Source organism: Corvus moneduloides, chromosome 4, assembly GCF_009650955.1.
Source record: "Corvus moneduloides isolate bCorMon1 chromosome 4, bCorMon1.pri, whole genome shotgun sequence".
NCBI classification, from domain to species: domain Eukaryota; kingdom Metazoa; phylum Chordata; class Aves; order Passeriformes; family Corvidae; genus Corvus; species Corvus moneduloides.
This window is the reverse complement of record NC_045479.1, coordinates 7,406,364-7,420,474: the sequence shown is the minus strand read 5'-3', so window position 1 is coordinate 7,420,474 and position 14,111 is coordinate 7,406,364. Positions and strand designations below refer to the sequence as shown.

The 14,111-nt window shown below is 39.4% G+C and overlaps 1 protein-coding gene across 1 annotated transcript in view; it reads right to left on the bottom strand.

Moving 5' to 3' along the window:
- Positions 1-211: 211 nt before the first annotated feature.
- Positions 212-14,111, bottom strand: part of ARHGAP8 (Rho GTPase activating protein 8) — a 97,914-nt gene continuing 84,014 nt past the window's right edge. Inside the window, 4 exon segments of the mRNA XM_032105690.1 lie at positions 212-721; positions 7,496-7,599; positions 10,519-10,647; positions 11,803-11,877. Of these exon segments, the coding sequence (XP_031961581.1) occupies positions 524-721; positions 7,496-7,599; positions 10,519-10,647; positions 11,803-11,877 (506 nt within the window). The 3' untranslated portion in view covers positions 212-523.

The following is a 14,111-nucleotide window of genomic DNA, read 5'->3' as shown; positions in this document are numbered from 1 at the left end:
TTTTATAGACTTTTTTCTTCATAGCCTAATTGGACAAAGGATCAGCCACCCCTTGGGGGTGATTAGCTAAAATCCTAAAACATCCATTGTCAAAATATTTTTCTACTATACCATAAACAAGACTTTCCAAGGTTGCAGGTGGCTTGGTTGTTTACATTCCCTGCTACCTCTTCTGTGTGAGAGAAAAGTCTCTCACGAACTTAGAAAATAGCAAGAAAATCCTTGCTAGCAGCATTTTTGTATCTACAGGGTTTTTTAACATATCAATTTTTGTCAGCTGCTGAAGTTTAGCAAGTGGATTCACTTTGATCTATTTGTCTTTGAATGTTCACGTTGATATTCTCCCCATGTGATGGGAATATATGTAACACCGGTCTTCTCCCAATATCTTTGGTATTTGGAAAGATACAGAAACTTTACTCCATGTTGAAATTTTTTTTCACAGGAGAGCCCTAAATACAGAGGTCTCATCCAAGAGACCTTTCCCTCAGGCAGCCTTATTCCATTTTCCCTTCTGAGAGCATTAAGGCAAGATCTCACCAGGCACTGTTCGGGAATTGAATATATTCATGTAGAAACCTATCAGCAGTTCAGTGAAGAGATTCACGGGTACGAGAGCGCTCAGAGAGGTGGTTCCTTTCAATGGCCAGATCAAATTCAAACCAAAGACACAGGCCAGGCTGGATGCTGTCATTCTGTTATGGATGCTCTCCTGTGAAACCTGGCAAAACATAAACATGAATGAGTATATGCAGACAGGAGACAAGAGACAAAACATGATCCTATATGGAAGAGGAACCAATAAGAGGAGCAGACCCTGGCCATGCGTACATCATTGGTTTCTTACCCTCAGGGCTGACAAGGCAGCCCAGAGCAATGAGGGCACTGGAGGCTGTGTCCTTTGAGTATAACACAAGGTCAAGCAAAAAGGCTGAATTTTTTCCTTGTGCTAGAAAATTAATTGTTTTCAATCTTTCTATCATAGAATCTATTGTTATCTCTGCTGGGGTGGGGAAAAACAGCATAAAGGAATTTAATCTGCTTCAGATGACATCAGCTCAAACAAGAGGACTTCATACCATAGCAATGTAGCAAAAACTAAGCTAGTGCCAAAATAACTGATGAGGGAAAATGATAAGAACAAGGAGCACTCTGTTAACAAGGAGACACAGAACTAGGTATTACCCTGAAGGTAGCTGGACAATGAAATGGTGTTTGTTTACTAAGAAATATGACAAGGCTGGGGGCTGCTTTCTGGCCCTTGGTGGCTTATACAGGCTGCATTTACTCTGTAATATTGTACACTGGGGATCATGGACAAATTATGTTTTGGTGGTTCTTTCAGTGGAAAGTCTCTAAAATATCATGAGAGCTACAGCCCATCACACTGTATTTTCTATAGCACGAGGAAGAGCTGTACCCTAAGAAAGGTACCTGTGCCGGTTCGGGCAAATTTGGAGGAAAATATCCTCTGATAGAAAGCAGGTTACAACCACCCCACCCCCCACCAGGTTCAGGAAAAAAATAAATTTTCCTCAAAGGAAAGTGAAAGAGATAAAAACTATTTATTTAACAAACACACAGGAAAAGGATAATGATGCTAAATAATAAAATCTCTCTCTCTGCTGAGAGAAACCTGGGAAAATTTCAGAGTCCTTCTGTAGTCTCTCTCTCCCCCTCCTTGTCACTGGGACGGGGTGGTGGGCCCACCTCCAGGGCCAAGGCCTCGGTGGAAAGTCCTCCCAATGTATTCTGATGTTGAAACCATCCAGCAGAGAAGAAGGGAAAAATCGGAGCCCCAGGAAAACAAAGTTCAACTTTCTGGAGGAAAAGGAGCTGAAAACCTGGCCAAAAGCTGGCTGGAAAGAAAGCAAGCCAGGGTGCTTCCCCCCACTGCCTCCGCTGCTGTTAGCAGCAAGAGGAATCTGTATCTCTGTGTCCTTGGAACATGAAAACAAACTGCAAAACTGCTTTGAAAGTTTTGGTCGGGTTTTTTCTCTTCTCAGGCTCAGTTTAAAGGCATAGAAAGGCACAAAATTAATTTCTGGGCATAGAACAGCAGTATGGGATACACATCATAAAGTCATCCCAAGACAGTACCTTAAGTGTACATAGGGCAGGTAGTCTGGAATGGCACAAAGAGCATGTGGTATAGTACTGGAGGACAGTGGAGGCTGGAAGGAGCCAAACCTGCTGCAGTTGTATTCACCTAGTTTTTGGGGCTCCTGACACCTTCCACCCACAAGTTGTATACAGGAGCTTCTTCAAGCACTACTTGAAATACACACATCTTAATCCAGATGTTGCTTTGGAAGGCCAATATTTCAGCTCAAAGCAGTACCACTGTGACTTGCTATAGAGCTAGATTTAATTTTTTCTCTTCACGTTAACTATTTCAAAGAATTTTCCCAACTCCAAGATTATACCATGTCTCCCCACCTGCAACCACTCTATAAACATTTCAAGGAGACAGTCAACATTGAAATGATCAACAAAAATACCCACAACATGTCCTCTTAGAGAAAATCCTGAAGATAAAATGAAACAGTGATTTTATCAACTGAGGCAGAGCTTCACTAAGCCTTATCTGTGAGTCATTAATGGGGATGACATAGGAGCTCAAGAGAGACATGGCAATGTTGCTTCATTCCAAAATACATAGCAATCCCTTCCTTAGTAGACGCAAGAAAAAGTGTGCAACTGAACTCTACACAATAATCTTCACCGGCTCACCAAAAGCTGCAAGCAGGGAAACCTTGCCACACTACTGGTACTGACTTTACCCCTTTCCAAAGAAATCAGGCTTCCTACCGTTTCAACCCCCTCACTACTCTCAGTGCCAGATTTCTTTCTCAAAGGTTATGAACATATCGACTCCATCTACACCACCACAAGCAGCTGATGTGCTCTTCCAGCACTAGATCCTGTAAGGATAGCATGCAGCTAGCCAACCTCTTCATGGGCTACCCCTCTGAATAACTGCAACCCAAAGCTACATTCTACCTAAGAAATACAAAAGGCACATTCAGCATTTGGAATTAACTCCCTTGACTCCTTCTTTGATTCCATCACAAAGTTAGTAACCATCATCTCTGTTTCAATTGAAAATACATGCTCTGTCAATTTGATGAGCTGAATTTTCCAGAGACCTAGATCATATCCTTGAAGCAATCATCTGAACATCATAGGAAAGGATCACTACAAAGAATCACACAGCTTCACTTTGTTAGGTTTTTTCCCCCTTTCACTGAAACATATATAGAAAAACTATTAAGTAATGACAGCCTATATTGTAAGGAAGTAATTTATAGAGATAAAACTTGTATATTGCAAAAATCATCATTGGGAACAAACACTGAAGTTTTGGTTCCACATCACCAAATGCAAAACATGTATGTTCACTATCCCAGAATAATATCCAGCTCCTCCTAGAAAATTATGATGATTTTTGATACCACATACTTTCATCCTAGCACACTCATGGATTCATTTGGTGGCTGGACACAAGTGGTGTCCTCAGGGCTCAGTATTGAGGAAGGTCCTGTTTAATATCTTTACTGATGATCCGGATGAGGGGGTTAAATGCACACCCAGTCAGTTTACAGAAGACACTGAACTGGGCAGGAATGTTGATCTGCTGCAGGGCAGGAAAGCTCTGCAGAGGGATGGGCTGAGGACAGTGGTCTGAGGTTCAACAAGACCAAGTGCTGGGCCCTGCCCTTGCATCAGACCAACCCCCTGCAGCTCCAGGCTGGGGAAGAGGGGCTGGAAATCTGGGAAAAGGAGGTAGCTGGATATGAGTCCAGGTATGCCCAGGTGGGCAAGAGGCCAATGGCACCTGGGCTGTCCTAGCCATGGTGTGGCCACAGGACCAGGAAGTAACTGTCCCCCTGTGCTTGCATTGCTGAGGCCACACCTTGAGTCCCAAGGGCAGTTCTGGGCCCTCATGACAAGAAAGACATTGAGTGGCTGGAGGGTGTCCAGAGAAGAGAATGGTGCTGGGGAAGGCCCTGGAGTACCAGAAGCAGTTGAGGGAGCTGCAGGGGCTCAGTCTGGAGAAAAGGAGGCTCAAGGGGGCCCTTCTCACTCTCTACAACTCCCTGACAGGAAGGTGTAGCCAGCTGGGGGTTTGCTTCTTCTGCCATGTCTCAAGCAAAAGGACTAGAAGAAGTGGCCTCAATTTGTGCCAGTTAGAAAATAATTTTTCACTGAAAGAGTGACAGTGGTCAGACACTGGGATAAGTTACCCAGGGGGGTGGTGGAGTCACCATCTCTGAAAGCGTTCCAGAGGTGTCTGGATGTGGCACTTGGGACATGGTTTAGGGGTGATTATGGTGATGCTGTGTTGATGGTGGGACTCGATCCTGAAGGTCTCTTCCAACCTTGATGATCCCATGATTCATGGATACCACAGGAGTAAAGCAGTCATTACACTACCTAATGAACTTAAACTGTGAAATACAGAGGGTAGAAACAGCCCTATTAGGTTTTAAAAATATAACAACATCACCATCTCTTTGGTTGCTCAATTACAATGCTCAAAGGAACTCTGCAAAACACTTTCAACAGAAAATTACTAGATATTAAAACACCCCCACAAACTGACTGAAATTTAAGTTTCTACCACCCACTGTCAGCTACTTTGCAGATGTGCCAACTGCTTCTATCTGCTCCATGAGTCATCTAATCCTTCCCAACATGCCCCATCATCTCCAGCCACCCTCAAGCTTTATTGAAGGTAATTACACTTTTCAGTTGGACAAGTGGTTGAGACAAAACATTAATTCAGAGCAATTTTTTCCAGCTTGAACTTGGTTTTAAATTTGCTCCTTTGGTTGCAGATCTGAAGCACAGCTCATGGGTCCCAAACCTTGTCCATTTTCTAGTTGGTCCAGGTTTGACAATTTGAATTTGGCGAGTTTTTGCAATGGTTCTTTCAGGAAAGTCATCCACTCTTCCCCCACATGAGGCATGACTGCAGGGACAGAAGTCAGCAGCAGGTAGGAAAAATGTAAGCCTCTACAGACTCTCCTGCTTCTTTAGCCTTAGACTGTCATGGAAAAATACAATTACAGCATTCTTCTAAATGGTTTCTGGCTTCAGAACTGGGTATCTGTAGCCCTCAGAGCGCTTTGCCAAGAATTCTTCTTTGCAAGGAGACTTCTCTGAGCCCTTTAAGTTTGCATGTGCATTCATAAATCCACTCCACTGCCAGTGCAATGCAGGGCCTGTGCAACACAAGCACTAGTGCACACCCATCTCTCCTGCAATCAGCTGAGCAAGCACAGACATGTTTCACAGGCATTATTCAGGGACTAGCTTGTGAAAACTGGTCTGTCTTTGCCCTCTTGCTCCTGGTTGCCCATTTCTGCCAATGGACCTCAGTCCACTGCAGCTTCAAGAAGACCCTGCAAATCCTTCTCTAGCAGCCAGGTGGACTGCAAAGTAGAGATGGGATGGTTTATACCTTTCACCACTGGGCTCATTACTGGCAAAATCACTACTAATCTAAAGTTAAAGAACTTGGACCTATTTTTTAAATTCAAGTCTGTTACTTCTGTACAAGTTGTCCTGTCTTGCTGTAGCACTCTTGGATTACACTGTTTCATTAAGCAAGAGGGTTGAGACTGCAGAGAAAATAGGGATATTTTTTTCTTCTTTCACAAGCCTGTATCAAACTTGGAGTGTTCAAAACCTGTATCTAGTGATTATATTTCATCCCACTTTATGAAATTGCTACAAGTACCTTTTGCACCACCCAAGACTCAGCTCATGGAAGAATTAAATTGCCCCTTATATGTAAGGCAGAAGGTTGTGCTTGCAGATAAAAACTGGGATTATTGTTAAAGTATGAATTGTGGAAGCTTGTGGAGCACACCAGTCTGCAGTGAATAGAAATCTCTAGCTCTGAGAAAGTTTCATGTTCCCCTGACCCTTCCAAATGCAAATATACCCTGAGACATTAAGGAAGAAAACCCATAGATCAGCAAAAATTGCAGATCTGAGCACTAGTATCACTTGATGCTGTGCTTGACATAACAAGGCCTACTTAAAAATAATGCTATATTCTATTGCCCAATTACAGAAAATATTGTGTGGTACTTTTGCACACCTCCTTAACATATCAAGAGCTCAGCTCTGAAGAAGTGCATTAAGATGATGCATCTACTACTGGAACAAAGTAGTAGATTCATAACTTATGCGATTCATAACACTGAGGAGCTATATCAGTTGCTAAAATAATAGCAAATGACATGAGGACTTCCTTAATAGCTTTAGAGTTCAGCTAGAAAACAGTAAATGAAAACGTGAGTGTTACAGCAACTGCTGGTTATAGTGATGTGTTTATCCAATAATCTTGCTTTTTGCCAGTATTTTGATGGAAAAAGGGATTAAATACACTTGTTGCTGAAATACACTGTTGGCTAGAATAAGACAAACATGACTGTAGCTCAAGAAGAGCTACTGAGGGCCAATTACCTCACTGGTGAAAATCAGTATCATTCCCTAGACATGATTGCTGCGGTGGGCTCTTAGGGCTTTTGAAGGCCAGACCATTTGCTTTAGGTGTCACCTACACCACGACCCTTCATTTCAGGCACCTACGTTTGAAAACTGCAGTCTGAAAAAGGCGATGCATTGCATAAGGTAGAAGGAAGGGAAATGTGAAGCCCTGTGACTGTCTTTTTCTGCACAGCCAAACTATGCCACAAGGCTGAATGTAGAACTATTCAACAGCTGATGTTCCCCAAACCCTCAGACTCGTGGGTTTTCCAGAAATGGGTTAAAAGAGATCAGCAAATCAAAAAGTAGGACAGAAGACATGTGATTAAATTTATCCTGAAACATTAAAAAATCCTTGCAAAATCCTTGCATTCTAAGTTTTTCATTTAACACTAGTAATGAATGGCTATTTTAAACAGGAAAATGCTATTTTAAAGATTTAATACAAAATATTTTTCTGATGGTTGTTCTAAAGCTTATTAATATTTATATAATTTTCTAAAATAACACTAATTTATTTGGTGTTCTAGTTGCCCAAGATCTATACTTCAGGGAAAACAGGTGATTTCACCTATGTTTTCTCCAGCACCTAAAATTACACAACCACTATTTTCATGCTTTTTTCACACCAAAATAGGGAAAAAAACCCACAAAACTAAATAAAAAACAACATACATTGTGAATGTGGAGTGAAGGAACAGGACTTGTAAATATACCAGTGCCAACACAGTTCATTTAAATGTGCACAGTAGTTTTCATGACATCTAAAGAATTTCATGGTGAAGGGATGGCCAGACTATGGCTTATCACTGACTCGTATCAAAGCTGGAGGGTTCTGTACCCCAAGTTCAGTCTACTAACAAGTACTGTACAACCACCTCACCAGACAATTTAAACTATTCAGTTTTCCCTTCTATGGAGATGTTAAAGTTTGAATTTACAGGAGCAGATTTAGAAATAAAATTATTTTGAGAATTTTGCCCATACTCACCATATGGAGAAAGCATAGCAGATATTTCAGAACAACATTATTGTGTTCAGGAAGTCCTTGAATGATTTGTTTGCATCTGGTGGCTCATAAACAGCTCTCCACACCTGCAATGTCAAAGTCATTCTTAACTCTGAAGCACCACAATATTACCAAGAAATAACACCTTATTTATATCTGCTGGAATTACTTTATATCCATCTGAAAGACTGACCACAAAATTCAGCTCTACTAACCACAACCACAGTGACAGTGAGGGTTATTCCTTTGAATGCCTCTGTCACATTTTGTATTATTATGTATCTGGCTAAGACTAATGTCTAGAGTATTTTCTCAATGCAGCGAAACAGCCAAAATATTTTTTTTCACCAGAAGACTTTCAAAGGTCTTGATTTGAATCTCATTATCTCTCCATGCACTGAATTGAGACATCTACTTTTTATTGTCTGGTTTTATTCTTGCTGAGACATAGTCCTGCTCAAAGTGCTATTTTGGTAATCTACTAACTGAAAAAGAAACACTTTTGTCACTCTGCAGGAAATTCTTTTGTCATGGCAAAGAATTTATGAGATGGCCATCTGAGTGGCTGAGAATTTTCTAGAGATGAACCTAAGCAGGTTCATTTCTACAGATAGGCAAAACCAGATCTGGACCCCAAATTTCTTGCATCATCTAGACAGTCCAGGTGAGAATTACACTGACATTCATATTTCAAATACTATATCAAGTGACTCTTTTTTTTTTCCCCCCGGGATACTGTAATTATTTTAGTACTGTAAGTTTAACACCAAATTGGAGGAAGATCTGATGATGCTAATCATGCCAAACCTAAAGCAGCCCACTTTTTCTGCATCTGTTGCATTTCTCTCTCTCTCCCTGGGAGTTCTGCACATGGATGTGTGTGTATGTGCAAAATTTCAGCATGTTAACTGTTCTTAAAGCACTGAACTAAATGCATGAAGCTTTACTGCGATAAACTGTGGTGACATTTTTCCCACTGCAAAACTATCAGTTATAAAACACACTAGTCTGTGTCCCAAGAAGTTTTTTTGTCAGCCTTCTGCGGAATAAATAACGCAGGAAGTGTAGCAATCCTGGGTAAAAGAAATCTTGCTTGCAGTTTTCATGACCAAAGGTCATGAAACTTTTATAAATTTTTTATGTTTATAAGCTTTTAATGTAAGTTTATAAACATTTAATAAGTTTATTATATTTATCACATTTATAACGTTATTTTATTTATAAGTTTATAAGCTTATAATATTTTATGCTTATATATTTATACATACTCTATATATATATACTTAAATATTTCTATACTTAAACTTATAATCTTTTTATAAACTTCAAGGTTTTATTAATTTTTAAGTCTGTCACTCAGCTCATTTATTTCACAGCTCCCACCAATAACACTTAAAAAAATTCAAGTAAGACAGTAAATAGAAAAGTTTCACTATCATTTCAGACTGCTGTAAAGCAGAAGACGTACTGTATTTCTGGGTTTTCAGGTTAAGATATGTAATAGATGCATAACACACACACACACACACACACACACACACACACACTCTCTTCCAGAAGACAGAACGAGAATTTTCAAATCATCCCAAGACAGCTGTCTGTGATTACACCTCTTCAAATCTTCCTCCTGCACTTTATTCACAGAGAAGGTACCTTTGCTGTGGTCCAGCTTGGCTTTCAAGCTTAAGATCTTTGAAAATTGGAATATCACCACAGCATCAGTAAAAGACAGCAGACATCACACTGCATGCACACAAGAAAGCCCAAGGAGTAATCCTTTTAAACTCTACTTTCCAAAATATTTTGTCAAAATTGAAAACACAAGTAAACAACAGTAACATGGGATGAATGTGTCACAGGCACTTTGCCAAGCAAAACCTTCCACTGTTCCTAGACAATGCACTGCCCTCAGATTATTTTCAGACTTGTGCACATTTTTTACTCTCTCACAAAGTAAAAATATCACACTCAGAAAGTCAGGACAAGATTAATTCAGTAAAAATTAGCATTTATACATTCATTTTCCAAATTTCCCCTATTCTTTCTAGTTCTGAACGACTATTCTTAGTCCCTCAATTTCTACCACCTTCCTGTGAACAGACCTATTCTTCAGAATGCCCTAAGATATTGTGTGAACAGATGAATCCTTCATTTGGAAAATGCATGCTCGTGACTGGAGGCCCCCTGGGTTCCCTGCTAGCTTGGCTATAGCCTGGATGGCAAAATCTCATTCTCCGTATGTAGGTGCTAACTCCCAGATATTCTGGGATCTCAGGTGTTCCAGCCCCAGGCATTAAAGGGCATTATAAATTCCTACTCCCTGACAAAGGCTACATAATTAAAGTTTTATAATTCATAGATTTAGATCCTTTATTCCCCAGGATGTTTTCCTATGGAATAGTTGCAATGAAAAAATCAAACTAACCCAAACAAATAAAAAAAAAAAACAAACCAAAAAAAACCCCAAAACAAAAACAAAACAGAAATAACAACAACCAAAAAAAAAAAAAAAAAAAACAAAAAACAAAAAACAAAAAACCCACCACCCCAAGAAAACCCCCTAAAAACAAATCCCAAGAAACATATAAATATCTATAACCATATAAATATCATATAACCATCTAACTTTTGTTTCGACAATTCTTCTGCTGAAACTAAAGCTGCTTTGATGCAACTTGTATCACTGAGACTCACTCATTGGTGGGCCATATCATACAAATGGAGCCCTGACCATGAGAGGTCTGATCCAATTGTTAACAATACAGTAGAATATATAATAAACCAGTGAACTTTGTAAAAAGCAAAGAGGGCCTTGGCAACCCTGACTACAATGCTCTGGTACAGATGATAAGGATGAGGCTGTCCATCCATGGCTGCAGCAAAGTATTAATAATATTGTAAATCCACAACTGCCCCTTGCTTAGCAAACAAACAGCTATGATTTTGAATTAGCCAGGTCCGGTTCAACCTGCTGTATAAATTTTTCCAAACATATATATACTCACTAGTGATTCCAAGGACATGATCGTAACAGTCAAATGTTAGCAATGGCTGAGGCAGCTCCCTGAGGAAAGTCTTCAGGATAACTGCAGGAATATGGATATCATGATAATTATCAAAATTCACAGACTTGCCTAAAAGGAGAAGAAGAAGCAAAAAGGGTGTTCAATGATATGTTTTTCTTTAACCTACTCCCTGAAAACTGTTTCTCACAACATTTTGAACAGAAAATCACTTGGCTTTCTGCTGCTGGTAACTCCTGATATTTTATTTTTTCATTTATCATTTGCATAGAGCATTATGAATTTTGATAAAAGAGGTTCTCCCCATAAAGGCAGTTCAAAAATGACTTCACAGGGAAGTCAGTGACTTTCAAAATTACTTCACTACATTTCATAAATTATTAGGTAAAATTATATTTCTTTGCCATAACCAGAGGCAAGATGACATAGGGACTTTTTAACTACAGTAAAGTGCATAAACTCAATACAAATTTTTGTGAGGGATTGGTTACGTGAAAAGGGACATATAGATTCAGGATATACAGATTCTTTGCAGCTTACTGATCTGAGAGGCTGACTACGTGAGAACGGGCACATAGACCCTTGCAGCTAGCTGAGCAAGGTCTCATAAGACAATGCACCACACATCCTGTGTAACAACTGAAGTTACAGAATATTACATGTATCTTGCTCAGTAACTGAACCACCATTGAGTCTTACTGCTGAGCTATGGGTTTATTTGCAGAGCCAGCAAGGTTAGGTTTTGGTAGTATAGAAATAGACATCTGTGGTTAGAAGGCCAGGGAAAAAAGCAGAACTGCTGACCACAAAAGGGGAACTAAGGAGGGGTTTAGGATCAGCTTAGTCGACGTGAACCACTTAGAATGCGCCGTTATGAATATGCATAAAGCCTATTATTGTTAGTATATAAGGAGTTCTGGTACAATCAGTAAATCGGATTCCTGCTGATCACTCATATTGAGCGTCTGGGTTTCCCCTCTATTGCGACAAATTTTTACGAAAAAATATACAATTTTGGACTCAAACTTCATTAGCTGTTACAGATTTTTTACAGCTCTGGTGTGACATCAAGAGATGACTTGCTATTCAGTAAGCATTAAGTGCCTGTTGCTGTCTCTCAGGTTTCTGTACTAGTGCACTTATTATTTTATGTTACAAATGGCTTTGATTACTTAGTTGCAAGAAATTGCATTTCTGCTTCACTAACAAAACCAGGATGAACAAAGCCTTCACATTACTACTGGCAATGAAATTATGACAGCTTACCCAGATTGTAGAGTTTCTGCACATCTTTGATAGTCTGGATGCTGGCTGACCTCCTGAAGAGGTCTACTTGTAGTCCTGAAAAATAATTTTTAAATTAAACAACTATAAAACAAATTTAAAAACCCCAACTGTTTTAAGGCATTTTTGTGCAGACCATTACTCCTTCTACTTCTCTGGAAGTTATTGGGACTCAACACTCTTGCCTGTCAGTGGTATTTTGAAATACCTGATTCTAGTCTTGAGGCAGTTCTGAATTATTTATCATTAACCTCCTGAAAGATGTCTATCTAACATTGGGGACTAACTGAAATCTGACTTCATCTAGAGAAGAAAAGTGTTGACAAAGGATCTGACTTGGACTTCAGCTTTCAAGGTAAGTTAGTTATCTGAATTATTATGCAAAACAGGGTGGGGGCAAGAACTACTGCTTTTCTTGAGACTTGTGGTACTTCTTGCTTTTTGAGTTTGGTAAAACTCTCATTTCCCTCTCTCTTTCCTTCTTTCCAGTTTGTGCTGTTCCTCACACCCAGCACATAATGTAATTTCACTCACATGTTGTCTGCTTCCTGCTGGAAGCAGAGTAATTAAAATATTAGCCTGTGCTGGTGTGACAAAATATAAAATTGCAGTTTTGAGAGGTTGGCAGACTAACCATGGCCTTGGAGGCACTACTGTATGTTTCTATATGAGTGAGGAAGACTAGATTGACTTTCTTATTTTTTCATGCAGGTAAGTAGCCAGACTGAAACATTTGAGTATTTCAACTAAAGTACATGTGGGTTTGTTTCCATGATCAAGAATCTCTACTGTGTTCTAGAAAAATTGAGTCATACATTAAGGAAGGATACTCAATCATTCTTGCAAATTCACCCAGGTTGCAGATGTATTTCATACACAAAAAATCAGTAAATAGTAATGAATTCCTAATTGAACTCACCATCTAGTATTGTTCACATGAATTTAGGTCAGTATACTAAAAGAACTGATAACTACCACTGAAGTACATTTTCATAGACAAGTTTCAGGGACTTTTGGCAAGGACCTCAAGTTCTACTTGAAAGTGCTCCACTGACTAGATTTAGAGGTTTGGCTGGAGTTCAGCTGAATACAGCTCCTAGTTACTTCCCAGGAATATATGCCCTTGCCTGTTGAATTGAATAGTAAAATTTTAGCCCATGCACTCAGTTCTGGAAGGAGTATGACATCTTAAACTACCATATCTAAGCTTCTTAACATGCGTGGTTACTAAAGGAACTAAGTAACTATGATATATTTGACTCCTGGCTTTACTCTCCATCAGTTTATGTTTCACTTAAATAAAGTTACAGCAAATAACATCACTGTAGTAAAACTGTTCCATTTGATTTATATTACAACCTGTCTAAAGACATGGTTTTGGAAGTGGCAGCTGGGAACTGCTAGCTCATGAAGGCACTGTCCTCAGCAATCGTTTCCAGAGAATTTGTGAAATTTTACGCTGGCTGTCAGTGGACTAGAGGTGTTCTGTACAAACAACTCTTTCAGAAAACGGATATCCAGAAACACTTCCAATTTGGTTTGCTGGGTTAATAATTAATGTTTTGATCTGATGTGAATCTTGCTGTAAGGACTACAATGTAATAAATATCAATTATTAACAGGTTTATGCCTTTATTGGCTAAGCTTTCAAGAGTCTTATTAAAGACATTTATGTGTAGCACAGACAATAGCTGTACTTGTCTGGCCCTGCATCCCATTAATGTTACTATAATGGCATGTAACACTAAGCTCTTGCTGGTTATGTTTTTGGAGAGGAAAAAGCAACTTTTATCTTCATCTGCAAAAAGCTGGGATGCAGGCAATATCTGTGCTTCTTCCAGAACTCACTTACCAGGCCAGGTGAAACTGAATCAATACACTGCAATTTGTTTGATCACAGGTGGCGACAAGCCAACTACCAAAGTAAATATACCCAGTGCTTTTTACAACTGTAGGCAACCCAGCCAAATGACAGGACACATAGTTGAGTGCAGGTTAGTGCAATTCTTAGGGAAAAGAAAAAGTCATACTCTTCTATAGTAAATGAACCGCAACAGCAAGTCACATCTTTTTTTTTTATTTTTTGCATATAAGATGCTCAGACCAGAAAATAAGAAATTAGAGTAATTCTTAAATCAATCTAGGGTTCTAACTTCATTCTCTGTTAAATAGAAACATGAGTCAACAGCAATTATGCTCTTGATGGTGAAAACAATGAGCCTGGGTACATTGATGAACTGGGATATACATTAACTGAAAAGGACATTTTGCTTTAGAAGTTTGTAAATCTA